At 43.3% G+C, this 23750-nt stretch overlaps 1 protein-coding gene across 5 annotated transcripts in view; it reads right to left on the minus strand.

Annotated features, from left to right (window-relative positions):
- MTCL1 (microtubule crosslinking factor 1) overlaps positions 1 to 23750 on the minus strand; it is a 459063-nt gene that overhangs the window by 300575 nt on the left and 134738 nt on the right. For all 5 annotated transcript variants that reach the window (XM_069216701.1, XM_069216685.1, XM_069216678.1 and 2 more), the window contains exon 3: positions 8233 to 8391. In XM_069216701.1, the coding sequence (XP_069072802.1) occupies positions 8233 to 8391 (159 nt within the window). The remainder of the gene's footprint in view (positions 1 to 8232; positions 8392 to 23750) is intronic.

Genomic DNA, 23750 nt, shown 5'->3' on the forward strand with positions numbered 1-23750 from the left:
CTGCTGTTTCAGCATCTTCATGCACCTGGATTTCAGAAGGCCACTGATGCAGGCCAACCAAACTCATGGACAGGACTGGTAGTTTCCTCCTTGTGGCACAGGTGGTGTGTGTGTATATAATGGACTTCACGGTAAACTCTGGGACCTTAGATGAGGTGCCCAGACTCCTCGGTTTACTGTATGCTGGTAACATAGCATTCTTATATCACCTGACTGATGTGGCAGTTTCAAGTCACTTGAGATGTGTTTCAGTCCTCCCTGGGGTGCAATGAACCAGATAAGTCCGTCTGAGAAAACGATCTTCTACAGAAATCGCTCATAACCGTCAGTTTCTGAGCGAAAAGCGGCGGCCTCCAGTAAAACCTGTCGTTTCCTATCAGAAGTTATCTCCAGTGACACTACTGTTAAGCTGCCTCGTCATGATCTCATTGTTGAGCCTTGTGCGCCGCTGAGATAGCTCCACTCGTTATCACACAGAAAGGGAACGTCACCTCGCCGCCTGCGCACAGATAAAGCCGGGATTTATGTGAGGCGACGGACGAGCCTGGCTTCCAAGACTCTGGTAGCCGTACTCACATCACCTCTCAACCCGGGCTGACACCAGCAGGTGAGCGCCCGAGACTTCATTACAGCAGAACACGACAAATTGTTCTGGTCTCAGAGAAGCCACAACTGCTACAAAGCACTTACCAGCCTCCATTTTGAGCTCTGCATGCACAGTTGCCACCACAATTTCATCGGTGACCTGACATGTTGCAAGAAGTAAATGCATACAAAAGTTCACTTCATGAAACAGTGGTGTATGCTCTGCACAAAGAGGAGTAACAGGGATTTTAAAAACCCATAAACCTCCTTATATCTATCTACATTTCATCCACACCCGAAAACCCTACTCAGTCAGACTTGGATGACTTGTTGGTAGTAATATATAGCCTGATGCACAAGGATACCCCTTATCCAATATAAAAGAAAGCTACAGTTTTGGAACTAAGTGATGACAAACGCTTTTAGTGATGGTATAATGTCTTTAAAATGGGGAGTAAAGAGATGGAATTATGCAAGAATAGTAGAAGTTAACAATACTGCTGACAGACGAGGGAGCATTTGAAAAGAACAGGATACATGCTGACCCGAGCAGGTATGGAATGTCTTAATGAACAGAAAGGGCAGACTCATCTCTAGCCTAGAGTGTCCTGAACAGGTTAGACGCCTGCAGTTATGCTAGTAGTTTAACACTGGCAAGACATACAAAAGATCAGGGGTGTCCAACATTGGGACTCAAGGGCCAGGTTTTCAGGACTTCCACTTTAAAGGGATTTTCATATCATGAATATGAATGGAGAGCGTTACATAATTAGTACATATGCTAAATAGCTGGCAGTCTATAGAATGCATCTGTATTCAGCTCCTGTTCTCAGCTCCTTGCCTTTCCCACGAGAACCTCCCTTTTGAAGTTCACATTTTTCAAAACACTAGCAGATTAACTCCACTGAAAATATGAACTGGAGAGGTGCTTCGCCTACCTGCTCAAAATAAAAGCCACAATTGTGAATTTGTTTATAGCTCCAGAGCTGAAGATGAAGACCAATTCAATCTGAACGGTCGACTAAAATGTGGACTTTGCTCTCTAGGCAGGGCTCATTACATTAAATAAACAGAGCTGGACTAGGAGCCAAAACCAGCAGAGGCGCGAGCAGTAAGAAGTAAGGAAATGAGAGTGACATGGAAGCTAACCAATGGCAAGTATTGGTAAGTAACGGGTGGGCTCGAAACTAACTTTTATTTTTCTTCTTTTATAAACAGCAGCTTTAGCTGACAGTGCATGCGGGCTGTATATGAAACCTAAAAATCATCCCTTAGAGACTATAGACCACTGAGGATATGTCACGTGGGGAAAACGGTAGTCTGGGCCTGTACGAAAGTGATGTATTCTTTTTTTAATTTTTTTATTACAACTCCACAGATCATGTTAAAGTTTAAAAATCGCCAGCATACCCCTAGTCTAATATACATATAATATCCAATATATTAAATAGCAACGCTGGATATTTTCCCTTCTTCCTATGAGTTGCATCAATAATGTCTGCAGTTAAAGAAAGTTGACAGTCACTGGGTCTGGTAGCTCAGTAGAATAAAGTATCTACTTCAGGAATCTATGATGGACCTCCAGGTCATACATTTCACTCCTCAAAGTCCATTCAATACTTTCATTCATCTATCCATGGGTGATAAAATTAGAGAATTAAGTTGATTAATAACAAACATTTGTTAAGCTGTCTCTCGGGATGTAATGTTAAGGTGTTTTTAGATGGAACATACCAGACAGCGTGAGCGGTCTTGTTGCAAAAGACCTATTGACAACTTACAGCGTGTTTAGAGCCCTCCCATTGCTTACCATTGGTTAGCCTAATGGTCACTCTAATTAGATGACTTTCTAATGTATTTCCACTGCTTACTTTTCAGGAGCTATATGTGTGTTTTGGTTCAGCACTTCATAAAAGACCATGTGTTTTCCACCTGGATCTCCTGTAGTTCTTTCACCCAGCCATGCTCTGGGTTGCGTTCACTAGTGTGCTTCTGCCTCACCTTCCTCTGTGTCGCGCTTGCTCTCATGAATTTCTCTACCCGCATTGCTTTCTCAACTGCGTGTTTCTGTCAAGCACAGCTTTTCCCCTTCTGTGTCTGGATACTGATATCTACCTGTTGCTTCCCCCCCATACCTGCAGTCTCTTCAATGTAATATTTTTTTTTTTGCAGAAGAACAGACAGCAGATGTCTGCTGGCCATCTGCCATTAAAGTGCTTTTTATACTACTTCTTTCTTTTTTTATTTACCGATCCATCTCTGATCAGTATATAAAATATAAATTATTCTTGTCATTTTGTATGCGTTAGGGTGCATGCACACATCTACAAAATAAAAGTTGCGTCATCATGACTATTTTCAGCTTTTTCTCAGTGCTGCACAGCATCTTGCCGAAGCTGTACAGCACGGCGAAAAGACAGGACAAAGCCAAAAGGTCCCAAAGGAGAGTCGTATTGGCTTTGCCAAGAAATAAAAGAGCATTCACAAGTGCCTTTTAAATGCACTTGATACACACAAATGTTGTTTATCATATTAAAGGCTGCTCTATTGGCTTTGCTCATTCTCCTTGCTACCAGGAGCCTCCAAGCTCCTGATAAAGCTTGTTAATAAACACCTTTCGTTCTTCTTTGAATTCAACAAAGTCCTCCACCCCACCCAAATGGGGTTTAGGCCATAGCACAGAAACAGCTCTGCTGGCAGTGATAGAAGATCTGAGACGACTTTTGGATCAAGGAGGTTCAGCTGCCATTATTCTCTTAGATCTTAGTGTGGTCATCAATACGGTAGCCCATGCAACACTCATTCAGAGAATATCAACTGTGGGTATCAATGACAGCACTAAACAGCTCACCACCTTTTTGGAGAACCAAATCTTTCAGGTACTAGATCGGTCCTGTTTCTCTGACAGCCTCCTCCTGAGCTGCAGGGTGCCCCAGGGATCCTCCCTGGGCCCCAAGCTTTTCAATCTTAATATGCACACCTTGGCAGAAAATGTGCATTCCTGTGGGCAGTCATTGGTTTCCCATGCCGATGGCACCCCGCTGGTCATGTCAAGCTCCCCGCCCAAGCCGCCTTCAACTGACCCCTTATCTTCAGGAAGGAGCCAGGTGGATGGCCAACTGCAAATTAAAACGTAACAGAGACAAAGCCGAGGTCATGCTACTGAGCAATAACCTAAGTAATAAGGCTCAAACACCCATGTCAGACTGGACTGTCTGAGGACCCTTCCAACCACAAAAAGCACAATAAAGAGTCTGTGATATGGCTGAACTCCATCCTCTCAACACACCACCAAGTAAAGAAGCTTGCTGCCACCTGCTTCGGTGTCCTGAGACTGCTGAGGAAGGTCCTCAACCTTCTTCCCTTCCAAGCCACCTGCACTGCTCCCACAAATCAATCTAAGACTGATATTTTAACAGGATGATTTCAAAGGAACTTTGCAATAAAATGGCTCCTTGCTTTAGCCATTGAGGAAAGCAGAACGGATATGGAGGTTTGACAAGTACCCCAATAAATGTAAAGTGTGTGTATAATCTGGTTCCTCAGGCCCATAAAAGAACAAAATGAATCCTGCTTGAGTGAATTCTGTTTCAACCACATTTAGGATACTCAGAAGGCCAAAAAACATCGAGAGTGTTACAGAACTAGGTGATGCCCATTTGACCTGAGATACAACCAAACACATTACCAGGGAATGTACCATAGACTATTTTTTTTTTTTACTTCCTGTCCAGACTGTTGAGGTGTAGGTACACACCATTCTGAAACCACTTTGAGAAAGAGTGCACACTGAAATGTGATAGAAACAACATTGGCTGTTTTAGGTAAAAATGGGTTACATTTTTGAGAAATGCCCTTTTCGCAGTATGAACACAAATATCTATTCCTCAAGACAGCAAATCTTGACAACAAGCCACAGAAATGCTCACTGCATTACTTGAACACACTTGATAACAAATGTTAATGACTCCTCAGCTCTCCCAATTTTTATGCTAAATATAGGACATGGGAATAACAGAAGGACACATTATGGGGAGTTTGTACGTGTACTAAATTATAATAAGGAAAAATCATTAAGCAGGTCTAAGTAACAGGCAGCATTAAAATGACTTTATATTGTTACAAAGTGTGTGCACAGGGCCACTTTCACAAAGCATTTTTCTCATTTAAGTTCAACTAATGTTCATAGAATCAGGTAAATCACAACCTAGATTCATAAATGAAGAAACTCGTAAAACTGTACAGTCATAAAAGTTAATCTGTGACTGCAGAGGCCCTACCACTATTGGTAGAATTTCTGCAACTGCATATTTAGAGCCTGGGCAGGTTTGAAAAAAGTTCATGTTTGGTATCACCGTAAAACTAATCAAATAAGCACAAACTCTTAAGTTTGAGTGTTCATGTACCTCTTGCTGGTAGTTTTCACATCTGGGAAATGCAGACATTTACCCCGGTCTATGATAGGATTAAGTGCATTTCCAGGGTGAAACCAAAAAAGAAAGAGTTCCAAATTAACAAGGGAGCAGTGGAAGGGGTTTCTAGTTTGTGAAACATGTTTTTCCTGTGGAGAGAAGAAATTACAGGTGCTAATGCACATCTGTGTTACAGATCCGAATGAGTACATTTACAGCTGGATTCAATTTCACCTGCCTGATTGTTACACGTTGCAATACTCCTGAAAATCAATGGCTGTAACAGATATCCTTGACTACTCCTGGATCGCTGTGCGAATCCCATAAACTTAAAAAAGACAACAACAAAAAACGCACTCCTACTAGTCGAGAAATCATCCGTGGCACATTTATAATTTCATGGTGTACTTCATGAACTGGGACTCTGCTTGGACTAGATGATAGAAATTCAGTATCAAATTAAAAAAAAATATCCTTGACTGCTGTAAACTGAACACATAAGCTTGAAATGTAGTTTTATTTACCAGTGATTTGTTACCTCAAACACAGAGGAATGAGACTGGGAGACTGAGGAAGCATGCCTTTTCATTCAGGTTCTTGCCTTCATTTCAATAGGTGTGAAGACCAATTCTTGCGGAAACTGTGCCCAGAGAGGCAAACCTTACTAGGATACATTAAATATGGGCTTTTCCATGGATGTCATTTATGAGGGTCACAAAGCGTTGTGGGTGCAAACCCTGGCTTGACCACTGCAACCCCTGGCATTGGTGTGATGTGCACGGTTAATTTCTGCAGCTCCAACTGTGACCTGAGGGATTAACCTCTTAGCTAATTAAAACAAATAAAAACTAAACATAAGATACACATTTTAAACTAGATTTTTCTGATTGTTGTTATTGCTAACAGATGGGAAAGTATTGGGCTGATTAGGAGTTCAGCGAGGGTTTACACCGTCCACCGAACGTCCGACAGGGAGGTTGCACCATACAGGCTACCTCCCAGTTAGCTCCATTAAGAGTTTCCCGCTAGGTCAGTGGGCAAAAATCTAAGTTTCCGCCCGCTGGCCTAGTGGGAAACTGTCTACAGCATGGTCGCCGACTCATAATCAAGCCGTTCGCAATGCTATAGAGCGCAGGGTGCACCAGCACCCTTGCAATGTTCACCGTCTGCAAAGCAGACAGTGAACACGGTGATGGTGCGGGCCGGGGGTGGGGGGCACCTGCACTGCCCATGCCAAGTGTGGGGGCCCCAGTGCACCCATTCTCTGCTAGCATTTTCATGGCGGTGGTACCTCTATGAAACCGCTGGTGGAGAAGGGGGGCCTTAATCCCAAGGGCAGCGCTGCTTGCAGCACTGCCCTAGTCATTAGGAACGCCGCCACCTCCAGACCGCCGGGATCTCTGATCCTGGCGGAGCAGTCGGCCTAAGCACCAGGGTTGTAATGTGGAAGTCGGACCGCCGCATTGACGGCAATCCGGCGTCCATCCGCGAGCCTGGCGGTCAAGTGACCGCCAAACTTGTAATGAGGCCCTATGTGTTTGAATAAAAAGCCCACCTACATCCTTTAGTGAGTGATAATGCCTTACAAGTAACGCCTAATAAATGTAATAATGCGAAGGAATAATCTGTCAGCAACACAGTTCACATTACATATATGGCTTACTTAAAGAAATAGAGGTGGACAAAACCAATATGGTTTTTAAAAATCTTCTTGCTTGTCTATAAATGTGTGGTACGTTTTACGCTTGTGGTATACAAAATGGAACCCATTAAATCTCAGCAGTTTGTGGTATAAGTGATTTGACTTCCCAATGTTGTTTTGTGTTTTTGTGGCACTATACTTTCCTCTTCCAAAAAACACAACTGTTCCTGCCATAAAAGAGAAAAATGTGTAATGTTCCCATCATGTCAACACCGTATTTAAAATGTAGGTGGTATAAAACATGGGGATTTGTATGTGCTAGTAACTGCAGGGTTATTATGTAATTGTGTACTTAAGGGGTGCCTAACTTCTTCACTGTCATTTATTTGAATGTAATCAGGAGAACGGTCAAGTGGCATACCTTTTTGAGATGATTCAGTGACAAAGATCATGTGATGTCACTTCCAGTGATGTCACTGAGTCAAAGGGGGGTTATGTGATGTAACTTCTGCTCACCCTTTTGGGGGAATTGACGCCTATGGGCTTTTGTTTTACATGTGGTTCTCCTCTCTCAACTTCGGGTTCTGTAAAAATAGTATTCCAACATGACACTGTGCCCTATTATCCATAGATGTGTTTGGTGGAGCGATAAAAACAAAAGCCTTTGGATTTAGAGTAAACACTTTCACAAGCCACCCCTCTACCACCTGCTCAGTCCACAGAACGGGGCAAAGTTGTCCAAGACACTGTACTGTCATTGTTCAGAACCAGGCTAATTGGCAATACCAGTGTAAGAGACGGAGTGTTGCACTTAACAGCTTGATGCCACTTTCCACAAAAATGTAAGGGTGGTTACCTGTGTCATCCAACACTGTGTAAGTATGCATGCATGTGACCAGTTGTAGGGCAAACCTCCCTCAAAAGCTGTGGATGGGGATTTTACAGAAAGTAGTATAGAAGGGTGGCGAGGAGTGTCAGAATAGGCCGCCCATAATGAAGCACGCAAAGTCACTTCCAAATAGTGAGCATGTACAGCCACTAAGCCAAGGCCTTCTGGTTTGTTTGGAAGCATACTTCTAAATTGACAAAATGGAGGAATACACAAAAGCATGAATGTTGGATCACACCCGACCTCGTGTAGAAAGACACCGGGGAACAGACAGCATGCCGTCTTCATTTTTCATATATACAATTGGTCAACCAAAGTTTTAAAAATTAGTTGAGAACAACATAAAATGACTAGTATGGACCCTAATTTACAAGACAATATGCATTTTCCCTCCGTATTTGCAGAGAGGTGTCAGATCAGTACCACCACGATGAACAACAGGCCATGAGACATCTATCATAAGTACTGACTCAACTCCCACTTCACACACACAGGCCAGGTGCAACCATCACAGACACTTAGTCACATACAAAGAAAACATTTCCTGTTCAGTGAGCCTTCACCTCAACAAAGTCCTCCTGTATTTCAGTGGTTTTAATATACGCTAAAAATAAATGTGATGGGAGAGAAAACCCTGGTGTCTTGGCAAGTGAAGCGGCAAACTCAAAGCAGAGGCTCTGAGCAGCGTCTCAGCAGCTCCTTACCTCTTTCACCTTTTCCAGCTCGTTCTGAAAGGCCTGCTTGGAGATCTCCACCTCGATAATCTGCTGCCGAAGCACCTCATTTTCATCTTCTGCCTTGGCTCGCTTCTCTTCCACGCTCTCCAGCTCGTGGTGGAGCCTGACAGACACATCTTTGGCGACCTGTTGAAGGGATCATACATAAGCATTGAGATTCAAGGGTTCCAAGCGCTGCACCGAGGCCCTCCAATTTACACCCAGATCTCGAAAACCACTCAGATCTAGAGCATCCAACATTCAATTTTAGCATAAGACATGTATTGAACACTGCTGTATTCAGGTACTAAACTGCTGCTAATGAAGTGAACCTTTGACCAGGCAGTAATAATTCAGCCAGAGACCGGGCCTCATAATCCACATAATTAGTATTTTCCTGACACATTATTTAGCCAACATAACTTGGTACTCTTGTGCCACATAATGTCAGTGGGCCTGCCTACAATGGCACCACACAAGAAGAAGCAAATATTGCTTGTGGTTTCCGGGCACACCACCTTTAAACTGTGCGGTGGAACCTTTTAAAAACAGGGCACTAGGAACCTCTGATATAGGTTCAGCACGCAGATTTGTATCTTCATAGGAAATCATCTTGTTTTTGTAGATTTGTACACACAACTTGACAAGAAACTCGACAACTCAGGCAAGCTATACACAAATGAATATCTTTGACTGGGTAAGCCTATTAAACAAGAGGTATAAAGGAATTTGGGAAGGCATGCTGGTGAGTGCAAAATCACGGCAGTGCGTAACAGCCAACCACCTTGAAAAAATTGCATTTTAAAAACGTACAAGCATTTGTGTCAGACATGGTTTGTGTGCTAACAATGGATGGTTATACGGTACTGCTGTTGTACACACCACAGAGTGGCTAGGTGAAATTTGGAGCTTAAAGGTGTTGTGAAAGCAAGAGGGGGGGTGTCGGTCTTCAGGTCTAGTAGGTGAGAGGTCCAGAACAAGGCACTGAGACAGGCCAATGGCCTTGGCAGCAATCATTTTAACCAACAGTGTAGAGTTTAATGTCCTACATGTGATAGCTGGCCACCGAAATTATGTGGAGGACTAAATTATGGCGGCCTAAATTATACGGCACAGTAGTAAAATAGTGAATAATACTGATGCAGAATGTGCTGCATTATATACATATTTTTTGTCATTTTAACAAGCATCAAGGCTGTATGGGCAAAAGTTTCACCGCATTAGTACCAGATGAGCACCTCTCTACAACAGCCAGAAAGTTAAAGATGGCCAGTTAACCTTTGCCAAGGGCCTGTCACTATAGGGTACCAGCTAAGGCAATGTTTTTTGGTTTTTTTTGCATTTTAGCAAATGGTGTTTTATTTCAGCTACAAACGATTTTGTCGAAATATTCAAATTACGGAGCTGATGGTGAATTATGTGGCAAGTGCAGTAAACCTATATTTGTGTGGCAGAGTGTCACAGTTCCAGTGTCCCTGGCTTTACGCTTTTAATTGCGTGTGATCAAATGCGAATACCGCAAGTAGCATATTTAAGGTACAGGACCCGTGCTAAGAAACCTACGGATAAACGTCCATACAACGCTAAAATAAGTCCTACCATTCAGGGCAGATATTAGGACAAGCAAACAAATGGAAGTGTAGCTGCAGGTCCTGGAATATATGACTAAGTATAAACTCAAAGAATGTACTAGGAGTTCTTTAGTCACGGTATTACACCAAAGCAATGGAGGGACGCAGCTTGTAATTCCAGTTAAAAGGATCTGCGTTGCTGCAACAAACCTCAGGCCGACGCGCCCGCTATAAACGCTAACGCACACCAACCCCTCACAGCAGGCCAAGCGGACCCCACATCAGTCAGGGTTTGCTGCAGCACGACAGGAACGCCAGAGAATGGGAACTGAATAGTTTGGTGCTGATGGTTTAAAATAGAAAAAATGCCCCACACCTGTACCTTTTCACAGCGATATGTAGGTCACGCAGTAAATAATGCATTCACACGGCCCCCTTCAAAATAGCATTCAGATGTGGTACAGCTCCCAGGGGCAGCGAATAGGCTATTCTTGTTTCCAACGTCACAGCGTCGCGGCAGGGATTGTAGATACGTGGTTGGAAAGAACCATTGCATATTTCAGTCGGCCTCAAACGGAGGCATCTGGAGAAGCAGGACATCATTCTAAGGACGAAATGCTTCCAGGTGACCAGTACCATGAAGCATACTGAAAGTGCTAACCCACCTACACAGCAGCTGAGCGATGCACGGAGGCGGGGCTACAAGAGGGATTGCCAAAATGAGATACAGGCCATATGTAGAAGCACAGAGTCGATGTATAAGTAGTGCACAGAGGAGAAGGAACCAAGGTAGGAGCGCAGGAAAGCCATAGATGGTTGCAAGAGAAGACTAAAGAGACCTACGTTCCTTCCCCAGAGTATGACCAGGGACTGAGAAATGGAGCAGGACTTGCTGCGTTGCTAGAGTCAGTTCTTCCATCTGCTGCACAGGCTAGACTAAGAAAAGTAACAACCTTGTCCTAAATGCAGGCTAACTGATGAGGGACTTTGTTTGGGTGGGCTATTTAAAATGATAATTTGGAAACTCCAGTCAAGGGTACACTTGCATGATGTAAGTCTTTGGTACACATAGCCTACACCCACACCACCAAACTCCTCTGGACTGACCACCACTGCGTCCACTTCGCCTTCACCAAACCCCCCACACACCACAATCAACACACCACACCCTACTGCATGTGGGACAAGATCCCCACAGAATACCTGAACTCCCAACTGGCTCACAACATCCCCCCCCACACACCAACGACCCCAACACAGGAGCACACAACCTCTTTAAATGGATCACTACCTGCGCAGACATGCTAGCCCCCCTCAGAAAACACATTGCCACCCGCAACATCAACAACGCCCCATGGTTCACCCTCGAACTCCAAGACTCCAAGCGCAAATGCCACCAAGCGGAGAAAATATGGCAACAAGAACACTCTACAACCAACTTCTCCACCCTCAAAGCCACCATCCGCACCCATCACCAACTCATACGCACCATCAAAAGAGATCACTACAAGACACGCCTTGACAACAACTCTCAAAACAGCAAAGAACTCTTCACCATCATTAAAGAGCTAGCCAAACCCAAAGCCAGCAACATAGACCCCCCACACACAAACAGCCCTTATGTGACACCCCCTCCAACCACTTCCACCACGAAATCCTGGACATCCACAACAGCTTCATACCACACACACCCACCACACACCCCTCACTCACTCAACTTTACCCCCACTCATGACCCCCCCACCACACTCACCACCTGGGGCCCCACCACACATGAAGAAACCAAAAAAACCATGAACTCCATCCACTCCGGATCCTTCTCCGACCCTTGTCCACATCGCATCTACAAAGCCAGCCCAACCATCGCCCCCATACTCCGCGACATAATCAACTCCTCTTTCGACTCCGCCACCTACCCAGACCCCTGGAAGCACGCGGAAATCACCGCTCTCCTAAAAAAAAAACCAACAAAGCCGACCCAGAGATCATCTCCAACTATCGCCCCATCTCCCTCCTCCCTTTCCCCGCCAAGGTTGCCGAGAAACTAGTCAACGCCCGCCTATCCCACTTCCTCGAAGAAAACAACAGTCTTGACCCCTCACAATCTGGGTTCTGCAAGAACCACAGCACAGAAACCACCCTCATCGCATGCACTGATGACATCAGGACCAAAGTCGACAAAGGCGAGACAGTCGCACTCATCCTCCTAGACCTCTCCGCAGCCTTTGACACTGTCTGCCACCACACGCCTCCACAACATAGGAATTCGCCACAAAGCCTTAGACTGGCTCACCTCCTTCCTCACCGACCGGACCCAGAGAGTCCGCCTTCCACCTTTCCACTCCACCGCTACCAAGATCATCTGCGAGTCCCCCAAGGGTCCACCCTCAGCCCCACACCCTTCAACATTTACATGATCCCCCTAGCCAACATCCTCCGACCACACGGAATCACTATCCTCTCCCACGCAGATGACACCCAACTCATCCTCTCCCTCACCCACAACCCCACCACCGCCAAAACCAACCTACGCGCTGCTCTCGACACCGCCAACTGGATGACAACTAACCACCTCAAGCTTAACTCCAACAAAACCGAGATCATCATCGTCGGCCCAAACAAAACCATATGGGACGACTCCTGGTGGCCCACCGCCCTAAGCCCCGCACCCCGCACAAACCACGCACAAAACCTCGCCATCATCCTGGACCCCTCCCTCTCCATGACACAACAAATCAATGCACTAACCTCCTCCTGCTTCCACACACTCCGCACTCTAAAAAAAAAATCCTTCAAATGGATTCCCCCAGAGAATAGGAAGACAGCCACCCATGCACTCATCAGCAGCAGACTTGACTACGGTAAAGCCCTCTATGCCGGCACCACACTCAAACTCAAACTCCAGAGAATCCAGAACACAGCCGCACGCCTCATCCTTGGCCTCCCCCACCACGAACTAATCTCACCACATCTCAAATCTCTTCACTGGCTCCCCATAGACAAGAGAATCACTTTCAAGATCCTCATCCATGCACACAAATCCCTCCACAACACCGGCCCGACCAACCTCAACGAAAGAGTGAACTTCCACACACCCACCGCAACCTCCGATCAGCCGTCCACGCACTAGCTGCAGTCCCCCGAATCCATCGAACCACCACAGGTGGCAGGGCCTTCTCCTACCTCGCCCCCACAACCTGGAACTCCCTCCCCACCAACCTCCGCAAAACCAAGGACCTCCTACTCTTCAGAAAAACCTCAAAACATGGCTGTTCGAACAGTAACCCCCCCTCACCCTCTCCACTAGCGCCTTGAGACCCTCACAGGTGAGTAGCAGCTCTATAAATTTTTTGATTGATTGATTTGGTACAAGCAAAGCAAAACACAAATGATGGATGGAATGTGGAACCAATCAAACATTCACCCCTAGTCACAGATCAGGGTTTAATCCATCGTTCTTTTGCTCACCATGCCACCCCAGATTAGACCCAGCCATATGCAAATCAGTCTTGACCCTGTTCCTTATGTGAACAGTCCAGCCCGAACTGCCAGGCCAGGTCCTCCATGGACCAGAAACAAGCATCCTGGGACCGGTTTCAGGGTTTCAGCCTTCATCAGCCAGGCTAGCTTGAATCCAGTGGCATAGTGAGCCCGGGACCCACGTCTGGGCATACCCGGCGCACTTATGGCAGCAAAAGCAAAGCAAAACACAAATGATGGACGGAATGTGGAACCAATCAAACATTCAACCCCAGTCACAGATCTGGGTTTAATCCATCGTTCTTTTGCTCACCATGCCTCCCCAGTTTAGACCCGCCATATGCAAATCAGTCTTGACCCTGTTCCTGGCTGATGAAGGGTGATACCCTGAAACCGGTCCCAGGATGCTTGTTTCTGGTCCAGGGAGGACCTGGCTTGGTAGTTCGGGCTGGACTGTTCCCATGGGGAACGGGGTCAAGACTGATTTGCATATGGCTGGGTCTGAGCTGGAATGGCATGGCAAGCAAAAAAAAAACAAAAAAAAACTGATGGATTAAACCCAGATCTGTGACGGGGGGGGGGGGGGGGGGGGGGAGGGGATGGTGTGAATGCCTGATTTGTTCTGCATTCCGTCCATCTTCCGTTGTTTTTGCAAGTCTTTGGTAAGCCACGGGGATGAGGGGGCGGGGCTGGGCGGAGGTAAGCAGTAGAGGGATTTGTAGCCAGACTACTCAAGAGTTTTAGATGGAGACAGTGATGTGTAAAATGTTTGTCCTGGGATTTGCCACTGATCTGTCTCCCTTTAAAGCTCTGAAGGCGGGCTACCTGAAATGACTGTCCTTAAAGGCCTTCTTTTCAGTGACTATAATCTGTATAGCATATTGGAGAGCTTCCAAGAGTGGTGGTGAGCTCCACTCTTTAGGTTCCAGGACCACAAGGTATTGAAAGCTGGTACAGCTTTCTACCAAAACCAGCCTCTGTTGCATTCCATCTTTGAGGTATCACTGCTAGATCTTTACATTACACCTTCAAGTGAGGATGAGTGAGCTCAAGAGCTCTACAACCTTTGGAAGTGTGCACGTTCTGCTTCTCTCCAGACTTGTGACATTTGGGAGTTTCAGACAAAAGTATAAGCACTAAACTTAAACAATAAGCAGCCGGGGCACACAGGATCAATTCAGCACAAGGTTTTCAGCTTCATGAGTAGTGAGAATCCACACTGTGGACAGTTGTAGAGCTGCTACATGGGCTGATGTCTTCACTTTTGTCATTCATTCTTGATTTCATGTTTGTGATTGAGGGGAGGGATTTAATGAAGGGCTTCTGGCTTGAGTACCTCAGGTTTGAACAGGATATGAACACTTGCACATAGATAACAGTGATGCCAGTATACATTGTGCTGACTCTGGACATTTGAAAAGGGCTTGAAAAAGATGAGGATTTAATACTATGAATGACCAGTATTAATCTAGTTTCTCCAATTTCAGTTCTACCTTCCCTACTCCATCCAACTCTAGCCGTAGATTTGTCTGTGCTCTGGGATGCAGCCAACAACAGGATATTTTGGTGGAGTGTTTTTATAGGATTTCCAAAGAGGGTGGGCAGAAAGAAGTAGAAACAAAGGGAATTATGTGGCATGATGCCTCCCTTGCAAGCAGGGGAAAAGAAAATATTCGGAGTGATAGGATACATAGTTGATAATGGCAGAATTACAAGCACGTTTCTGAATTACTGTGCCAGTCCAGCAGCAATCAATTTCACATTCATTACCCATTCATCCACGTTTCTGGGAACTACACGACTGAGTAGTTTGTATTTTACAGATACTTCAGATACTCCCTGCACATCAAGTTATTCCAGAACTGGCTTCCAGTCTCAGTTAGAACTGCTATAAAACTACCACTGCAACCAATGGCATGGTGTATTGGGAATCGTAGAGGTAGTAGAAACCTTTGACCAGGTAGGAATAATTCAGACAGAGAACGTACCGCATAATTAGCTTTTTCCTGACACATTATTTAAGCACCATGAAATGTAACGTGGTATGCCACAATTTCAAAGGACTGTCTATAATGGCACCATACAAGAAGGACTCCTATTGGCTCCTATCTACTCACACTGTCACATGGCAAAGAATGACACTCGATTTTTATCCAAAACAACAAAGAAGTAAGAGAATAACTGCAAATTATTTCTCAATTAGATCCAAAGCTGACATTCAATTCACAGGCGGTACAGACACAAAAACACACACATAAAAATACAAATTGAAGGGCATCTCATCAGATGTGCAGAATCACCTAATTGAAAATACTTATTTTTTCACTTTGGTCAAACTCATTTATTCATTTAAGCAGCTATATTCCATTAACTGATCATATGGCTTCAGTGTCCTATTGGATACGTGCACATATGCTAAGGTTTGATTGACATGTTTTGTTGGTTCTGCGAGGTATGGTTGTGTGAAGGGAATGGAGCTAACAGCTAGAAATATGGCTTAAGTGCAGTGGTCTGCACGTCTGGCTCTAGTGTTGCCTGCCTAAAATGTCCAGTCGGCCATGTGAGGGCTTAATGTGTGAGGACAGAAGTATGCTATTTGTGAACCAACATTTTCCCAGCAATATGGCTTTGTTGAGATCTGAGCATGGGAGCTCCAAGGGGCTCCCTAATTTGTTCTGTTGAAGTTAAGAGGTCTTCCCGTACATTCGAACAGAAGTAACTAAAAAGTTCCTTTGGTTGGTAAGTGCTTTTGGAAACCCTGTGAAACTCCGCTTTAAGACATAGCCAAGCTGTGTTGGATTTATCTGATGGCGCATGTTTTGTGCTGGATGTTTGTGTGTGGAATAAGTACTCTTTAAACTCACATAACATCTCACAGATTTATTGGAAGTCTTAGGCATGATTTCCCACTGGAAACCGTATAAGCATCAGTAGGACAATGTGCTAAGTAAGTGGTTACTACACCACAAATGCAATTGGATGCAAGGCATTTGATTTTCCCTTTATAGCCTGCTAATTTGTTAATATGTTGTTTAATTGGCAAAACTAATTGCTGGATGTCTGACTGCCCTCTGGGAAAAATGTAAACAATGCAATCATCATCAAGATAGATAATGTAGAACACTTTGTACTGTAACACCCTGCATCTGTGGAGCAGTAATAATCACATTAGATCACCCCAATTATTTAGTATGTTGTTCAACAGGATAAACCAAGGTGATCCAATGATGATGCATTGGAATGTAAAAGCGACTGTCCATGCAGATGCCTCAAGTCAATTGCTATATAATAAACCAGTATTCTTCTACATATGCCACTGTTGCTACCAGGGTAATGAGGATGAACCATTGGAACCAGGTTTATTCTTGTACTTCCAGAAAGTCACTAATGAAAGATCTGAAGTTGGCAAAAGGAGAACATAGGATTTTCTTAGATCTGTCAATGGAAATCGTGGAATTTTGTTCCCAACTTTATCACACTAATGTTTTATCCAGCGCTGTAGTGGTACCAAGAAATCTGCAATGTGCACCGGGCATAGTCAGATGATCTAGTCTGATGCCAGATCTATGATGATAGAACCTGAAAGGCTCTCAGTCAACACTTTACTGAGAGACGAGTGGCAATCTTATTGGAAGAATACTTGATTATCCTTCTGACATTGGTTTTGATCAGACAACAAGAGATACTTTGCTCCCCTGAATTCAGTTGTTATATTTGTTACATCAGTTTTTCAATTGATAGATGACAACATACAAGTTCCAGGTTCTTGTTTGTGACGTTACTACCAATGATGTACCTGTAAGGCTAACTAGGATGCGAACTATGTATTCTCACATGCTAAAAAAACTGCTAAAGTGACAAATAGCAAAGACTGAATTATAAATGATGTATGTATGTGATCGCTTCTTTCGGAAGTCAACCATAATGCATTTGCAAGGAGTGCAGACATTTACTTCAGTTGCAATGACAGTATTTTTTGTATGTGTTTCCTTGAAACACTAGATCATGCTCTTTGGTAGTGGAGCATATTTTACCACATAACACCATAGTCCACCCCATTTCCGAACAATCACTGACATGAACTACTATTGATTATACTTGCTTAACGCGTGGGAAGTGCACCCCGTCTAACCACCACTACCCACCCCTTCTTTAGTATAGTATTTTTCAGGACAACCTGCATACGATTTACAAGACATGAAGAGATTTAACTTCCTTCCTAAGGAAAGCTTTGCAAGGTCATTCAGACTGCACTAAGCTTAAGGGCAGTGCACAGACTGCAGAGAGGATCTGGCTGCAAGCGTATAGTTGCAAAATTCGATCCTCAAAACACATAAGCTGTTAAACCAGGTCCAGTTATATGGCATCTAGAGATTTGCTCAGTTTTAAGGAAGGCCCTTGTGATTAGCTGAGATGTGATTACCATGGAATGCAGAGAATTAATGTGTGTTAATTAAGAGGGAACTGAGGTTTGAATTATAAGGAGTGCATAGATAAAACTTGGTCTCAATTTCTAGGCACGCTTCTGCCCAGCTCATATGTGCTGGGTTTGTTCCGTCACAGGGCAGACACGGCAGTGAAAACAGAGCAATGGAAATCAATCAGGGCAACCAATCCCGTAGCAGTTTCGCTTCGCAAAACTTTCTAGCACAGACTACGCTGTAAAAGTGCCTTGATGAGGATTAGATTTCAGAGGCCGCATGCATGATGTACGTACTGAACGGTGTTACTGTAGTATCAGTGATTCTGTTCAGGGGCCATTTTGGGCTTTGGAGAGAGCAAACAGGGAAGCGGACGTGTGTTACACTTTACCTCAGATGATCTTACCTAGAAGAATCCCAACCCTCTAAGCAGCATGAGCCTGGAACATGCAAACTGAGAGGGATGGACAAGAGCGAAAAGGATACCATTAAACGACACATAAAATAGATAAGAGGAGGCATCCAATGAATGGATAGGGCACCCAAATGGAAGGCCTATGTGACTCCAGCAGTCAATCCATTGCTAACCAAACAGCATCAACTGTGGGCAGAAAGCTCAAGAAAAACGAAAAAGAAAAAAAAGCTGTGAGGAAAGGGAGAGATGAGACCCTTAGGCATCAGAGCGCGAAGGGAATGCAGCGTGTACAATATGTGCAGAAGAAGAAGGTGGAATAGGGCAAGGAGTGAAGGGAGGAGTCGAGTATAGATGTATGAAAACCACGAGGGCCAATCAAGGAACAAATGGGAGTGAATGTTCATAGTGGTTCTGTGAGCGGAAGGGAAAGGAATCCGGGAGCCATCACCAAAATAAGCAATTGGAAAAGGCATGATTGGCCGAGAGAAGGGAGGAATCCCTCAGAGGCGCTGGTGAATGGGAACAATGAACAGAAGATTTGGCAAGCCTTCGGGGACCATAGAAGCATGCATAATGTGGCAGAGGAACAGAAAAGACAACTTAGAAAGCTCTAAAGAAAAAACAGTCCCAAGCCAAACAATGTTGGGGAGTGGGTGGGCGAAGGAAAGGTCTCAGGAATTTGTCAAAGCAACAAGGTACAGCGTTGTGTACAAGAGGGCTTGGGTGGAAGGACAGAGAGAAACGTGGCCCTTTGAGAAGAAACACTAGAGACAATAAAACGGCATTTGCACACGTAACTTTTTATCCAAAAGGAAAAAAAAATGTTTTATTTTTTTCACCGGTCCAGACTCTGCATGGAATTTAAACTCTTTTAATGCTATCTTTCTGCACTTTAGTGGAACTGAACTGTACAAAGCTTGTGAATCGGCAGTGTCGGACTAGCTTACAGGGCAAACGGACAATTGCCGATGAGCTAGTCTGACATTCGTGTGTGTGCGCGTGTGTGTGTGGTGTTTTTTGGCTGTTTGTCAGCTTGTTGTATGATCTGTTGGGCTGGTTTTTACAATTGATTTTGTAAGAAAATTTTATGGATTTACATTTTTGTGCAGTATTAACAATGTACACTCTGCATTTATGCACACAATTTCATACATACAAACTGCTTTATAGCAATTACTATTGGAATGAGTTTTCTATGATGTGTAGAAGTATATTTTTCATATATTTTAGTTAGGCCACATTTCGGTGTAAAATACCACTTTAAGTTTGTTCGGTTAACTTCGGTAAACCTTCTCTAGCTCAAAGGTAACTGGAAACGTTTTTCTATGTCTTCTGCTTCTTCAATGAGATCTATTAATTCACATAGTATTGCTGGGCCCATGATATACCTCCATAAAAAAACAACAACAAAAAATTGTTGTTCAGAGATTTTCATTTTTGAATTGTGTTTTTGGATCATTAGAGAAGTAATTTAGCTTGGGTAGACATTGCTGATCCGGTTCAAATTTTTCTGGACAGCATTTTAAAAAATAGTGGATGCGTTGCAGTGATGATGTAATATTTCAAGAACCATGAGACCCATACACTTCATTTTCATGTCAAAACATATGTTTTGGGGGGGGGGGGGGTGGTGTCAAGTACTCCTAGAGAGGCAGAAAATGACTCCTCAGAGCAACCCTTTCGCCATTTTCCAAAATGGCAGTTATAATAGAGGAAGGAGAGACATATATAGAAATTAAACAAATAATGTTTTTTAATCCTTTTATATATACACCAAACAATGTTTATGATCCTAATATGAAAAAAAATAATGTTTATCACTCCTGTATGAGACACATTTTCATAGTTCACAATTTGTTTCGGCAATCACTCGTGGTGCATTTGCAGAATGTTGAACATTTGAGAAGGGCCTATCAACACAGACATCTTTCTGTAGCACAGGTTTTGCAAGTACATGTATGTATACGTTCTGTGGGTAGAGGCTCTAGCAATTTTGTAGGTTTTAGCCCCCCATCAATATCTTCCCAACTAAATTCACACAGATCTTTCTCTACATATACATGTTCCAAAACATTTACACATCTTCTGATCAAGAACAACGCACTTTTAATGTGTCCACGCACAGAATATGAGGTTGGTGTAAGGTCACTTAGCGGGGCTTATTTCTTGAACTCACTGTACCCAAGATCGTCAAATATTTGACAGTCAGAACTTGTTTTCTACACAAGCACAATATATTTTTCTGTCTTTAATGTCACATTCTTCTTCTGTTTCAGCAAATCCTTTCACAAATTTCACAGGTTCAGCAGACAAAGTTCCAGGCTTTGGTCCCATTTTGCTCATAGTGTCATCACCCGTAAGAATATGTGCCTTGATAACAACACTGGGCATCTCTGGGTCAAGTTTCTTGTACAAATTATGAAACAGGATTAAGTGTATTTTCACACCTGTTCCATAACTTATCCATAACTATGACAATCCTTGACTTATGAACATTGAAACAACTCTAAGTAGCACATTAATAATAGCTGTTGCATTTGACAGTACAATTACTTGATTGGAACCATTTTGAACAGCCCACTTAACACATGGCACTACACGAAGGTCCGCTTCCTCCAATTTGCTGTTAAGTTCCTGAACAATATGGCTCGTACCTTTTGAATCTCTCTCTGCAGGCACCAACTCCTCATGGACCATCATTCCACTTGCATAACTGAAAATTCGGTGTTCACTGAAGCATCAATGTTTTGCAAGTTAACATCTCCAAGTTAATCTTGTTCTCTGTGGATGACTAGAATTTATCGAGTTGCACAGGTATAGGTGCCAAATTATTGATGAAGGCAAGGTCAATTGTTCCACTTGTAGACATGTGTCTGTTTTTCTCACATTCTTTGACAGATAGTTCAAGATAACTGTCAAAGACAATGTGCACTTCTCTCAAGGTGCACACTGACTTTGGTATCTGTAGAACAGTCTGGCAACCTCTCTGAAGTTTTGCACGGATGAAATTTTGACCATTCGCAATTGTGACAGTCCACAACAACAGCAGTTTCAAATGAGGACACCTTTTCAAATTGAAATTCTTCAGGTGAAAGGTTTTTCTTTGAGCTCATGTACAAGTTTGTGCGTCACTGGTTTGGTTGCAGCATCTCCATCAAAAAATGCGCTTGTTGGAAGAAGATCATGCAAAAGAATGTCCTTGATAAATTCATCCATTTGTTTTACTACATCCTTCTCTCTACGTGCTTGCAAAAGTTGTTTTTTGTAACCTGTTTTGTAGTGGCTGGTTGGACGAAATTCTTACTATGGCAATGAAGGTGTGGAAGTTTACTTTTAGTGATTATATCAAACAGCTTTTTCTCTTTCAGTACAAATCTCTCCAGCTTCGGTTCTGAACAGATAGTTTTGATCCATGTTCCAGGACATCTAGTAGACACGTTTTTATATCATTATCCACATATTGTTTGGTCACAAAGTTGTGCAGTCGCACAGGCTCAGGCATTTCAAAGGGGTTTCCTTGCTGCTGCATTAAATGGAGAAGGCAGTCAACATGTTTATTAAAACGTTCCCTTCTCTTCCCCACAAGTTCATGGTGAGGAACAGTTTCACAATGGTCCATCGATTTTGAATTTGTCATCTCTGAAAACATTGCAAATATAAAGGACCTTATGGTAAACTAGCTGACACTGAACAACAAATTCACTTTTACATGTCTGACCAACAATTTCCTTGGAGCTTTTCTGTGGTCTCTGGATCACCTGTTACAGTTTCTTATCTAGAGCCACAGCACTGGATCTTCCCTGTTTTTCCACCACAAAATGCCTTTGGATGAATTTTCTGTAGTGCTATGGTTTTTCCACCTCTAGCTTCTTCACTCTTTAAAAATACCAGGACCCATATCTCAGGTAGTTTATGCAATTAAATGCGCAAAACACAGCAATCAGTGACTCCAGAGTCTTCATGTACAGCTCCCACCTTCTCGATCGGCATGTACCGGGTTTTGTACTAGAGCTATCCTGTGCAAAGCATTTCCCCAGTACTTGCAATGTTTAGATTTTTCTTCACATTCTTTGACAAACTCTACAAACTTGTTTTTCAGATTTTCCGATTTTGATCTGAGTGTATTGAACAATGCCTGGCTTTGCATTATGTCTTTTGAATGAAGTGCGCACTCTGGCTTGTTCACTTCTGAGATATGATATGCAAAACATAATTTGTCATTCTTGTACCAGAAAGCATTCCAACACAAGCTTTCTAAATCTGCAGATAAGATAAGCATACCTTGTAACAAGCATAGTGAGTTCTACTGAATACTACTGGACAGTTTTGCTTCCAAAGATTTCAGCTTCAAAAAGTGAATCCTCTATGCCACATCCACAGAGATAACTTGCTGCACACCACAACTTTTGTCATATGGAAAATGCCCATCATTGGCTAAAGCCCATCAAATTCTACTGGATTTCTCATTAAAATGTCAGCTACGATGCGGAAAACACCTTCATTGCATAAAATTGGGAGGATAGGCTGGTCTTCAAGTCTTCAAGCTGAGCTTACACATTTTTTTTTTTTAGAGCCATGTAAACTGTTGTGTAGTTTGTGACTGGAAATGGTACTACTGGTAAAAATCCAATCTTCTTCAGTGGGACGGTATTCTGTAAGATCAGAGCATGAATTCCAGACAACGGAGGAACTGGCTTTTCTTCATCTTTCAGTCAGTAACAAATAAGCGATGTGATAAATTCAGGTAAATCAGCTTTGCGGACTGCAGCATCATTTAGAAGATCCATGTCCTAAGCCACTTTGAAGCTTTCTGGTAGACTGGGAAATGTTGATGGCTTGTAGTTATTTTGAATACTTTGGCAAAGCAGTTGGGTTATAAGTTTGCAGCTGCTTTTGTTTATGCCTACAGCTGACACACTTGTTTTCCAGCAGCTACTTAATTGGTACAGTCGTCAAAAAGCACCACATCAGCATCATGTGTGCTGGATGTTTCAGAAAAAGAAGAGCGATCTTCAAAATCAAATTTATCAAGAGCAGTAATTGTTAATCTTTTCCTGATGAAGTGACTTGGAAGAGGTGTGCTGTCGGATTCACAAGATGTTACAGCACGAGCTGCTAACAAGTTCTTGCTCCGTACTATATCAATAGTACTTGTTGATACACCAATCCTATTCATTGAAGTGATTAGCTCTCTATTTTTGCACTCGTCATAGATTGTGTGGGCAGTCACGTGTAGCAGAGTTTCCTTTTTGCAGTGATGTAATTCATAAAACATTATTTGGAAAAGTCTTCCACTTCTTCGCTTATATCTTCAAAGCCATCATCAAGGTTGTCGGCTTCTGTTCTGAAGGCAACAGTTTTGCTTTGCTGATATCAAACAATGATGTAAAAAAATGTTAAGACAACATCAGGCATTCTTGTTGACTACCATGATTTGCGGAGCTCTGGGGAATCACAAAATGTGTCATTAAGTCCAAAATCTAAATCTTTCAGGACATTTCTTCAAATGGTTCCTGCTGATTTTACTGCATCCTGTGATCTTATTTTGGCAGCAAGTACTTCAGGAGTCAAATTAGCTGAGAACACCATAAGTGGCTCTTTCTTTTTGTTACACTGACA

Source organism: Pleurodeles waltl, chromosome 2_1 (assembly GCF_031143425.1).
Source record: "Pleurodeles waltl isolate 20211129_DDA chromosome 2_1, aPleWal1.hap1.20221129, whole genome shotgun sequence".
Classification (NCBI taxonomy): Eukaryota; Metazoa; Chordata; class Amphibia; order Caudata; family Salamandridae; genus Pleurodeles; species Pleurodeles waltl.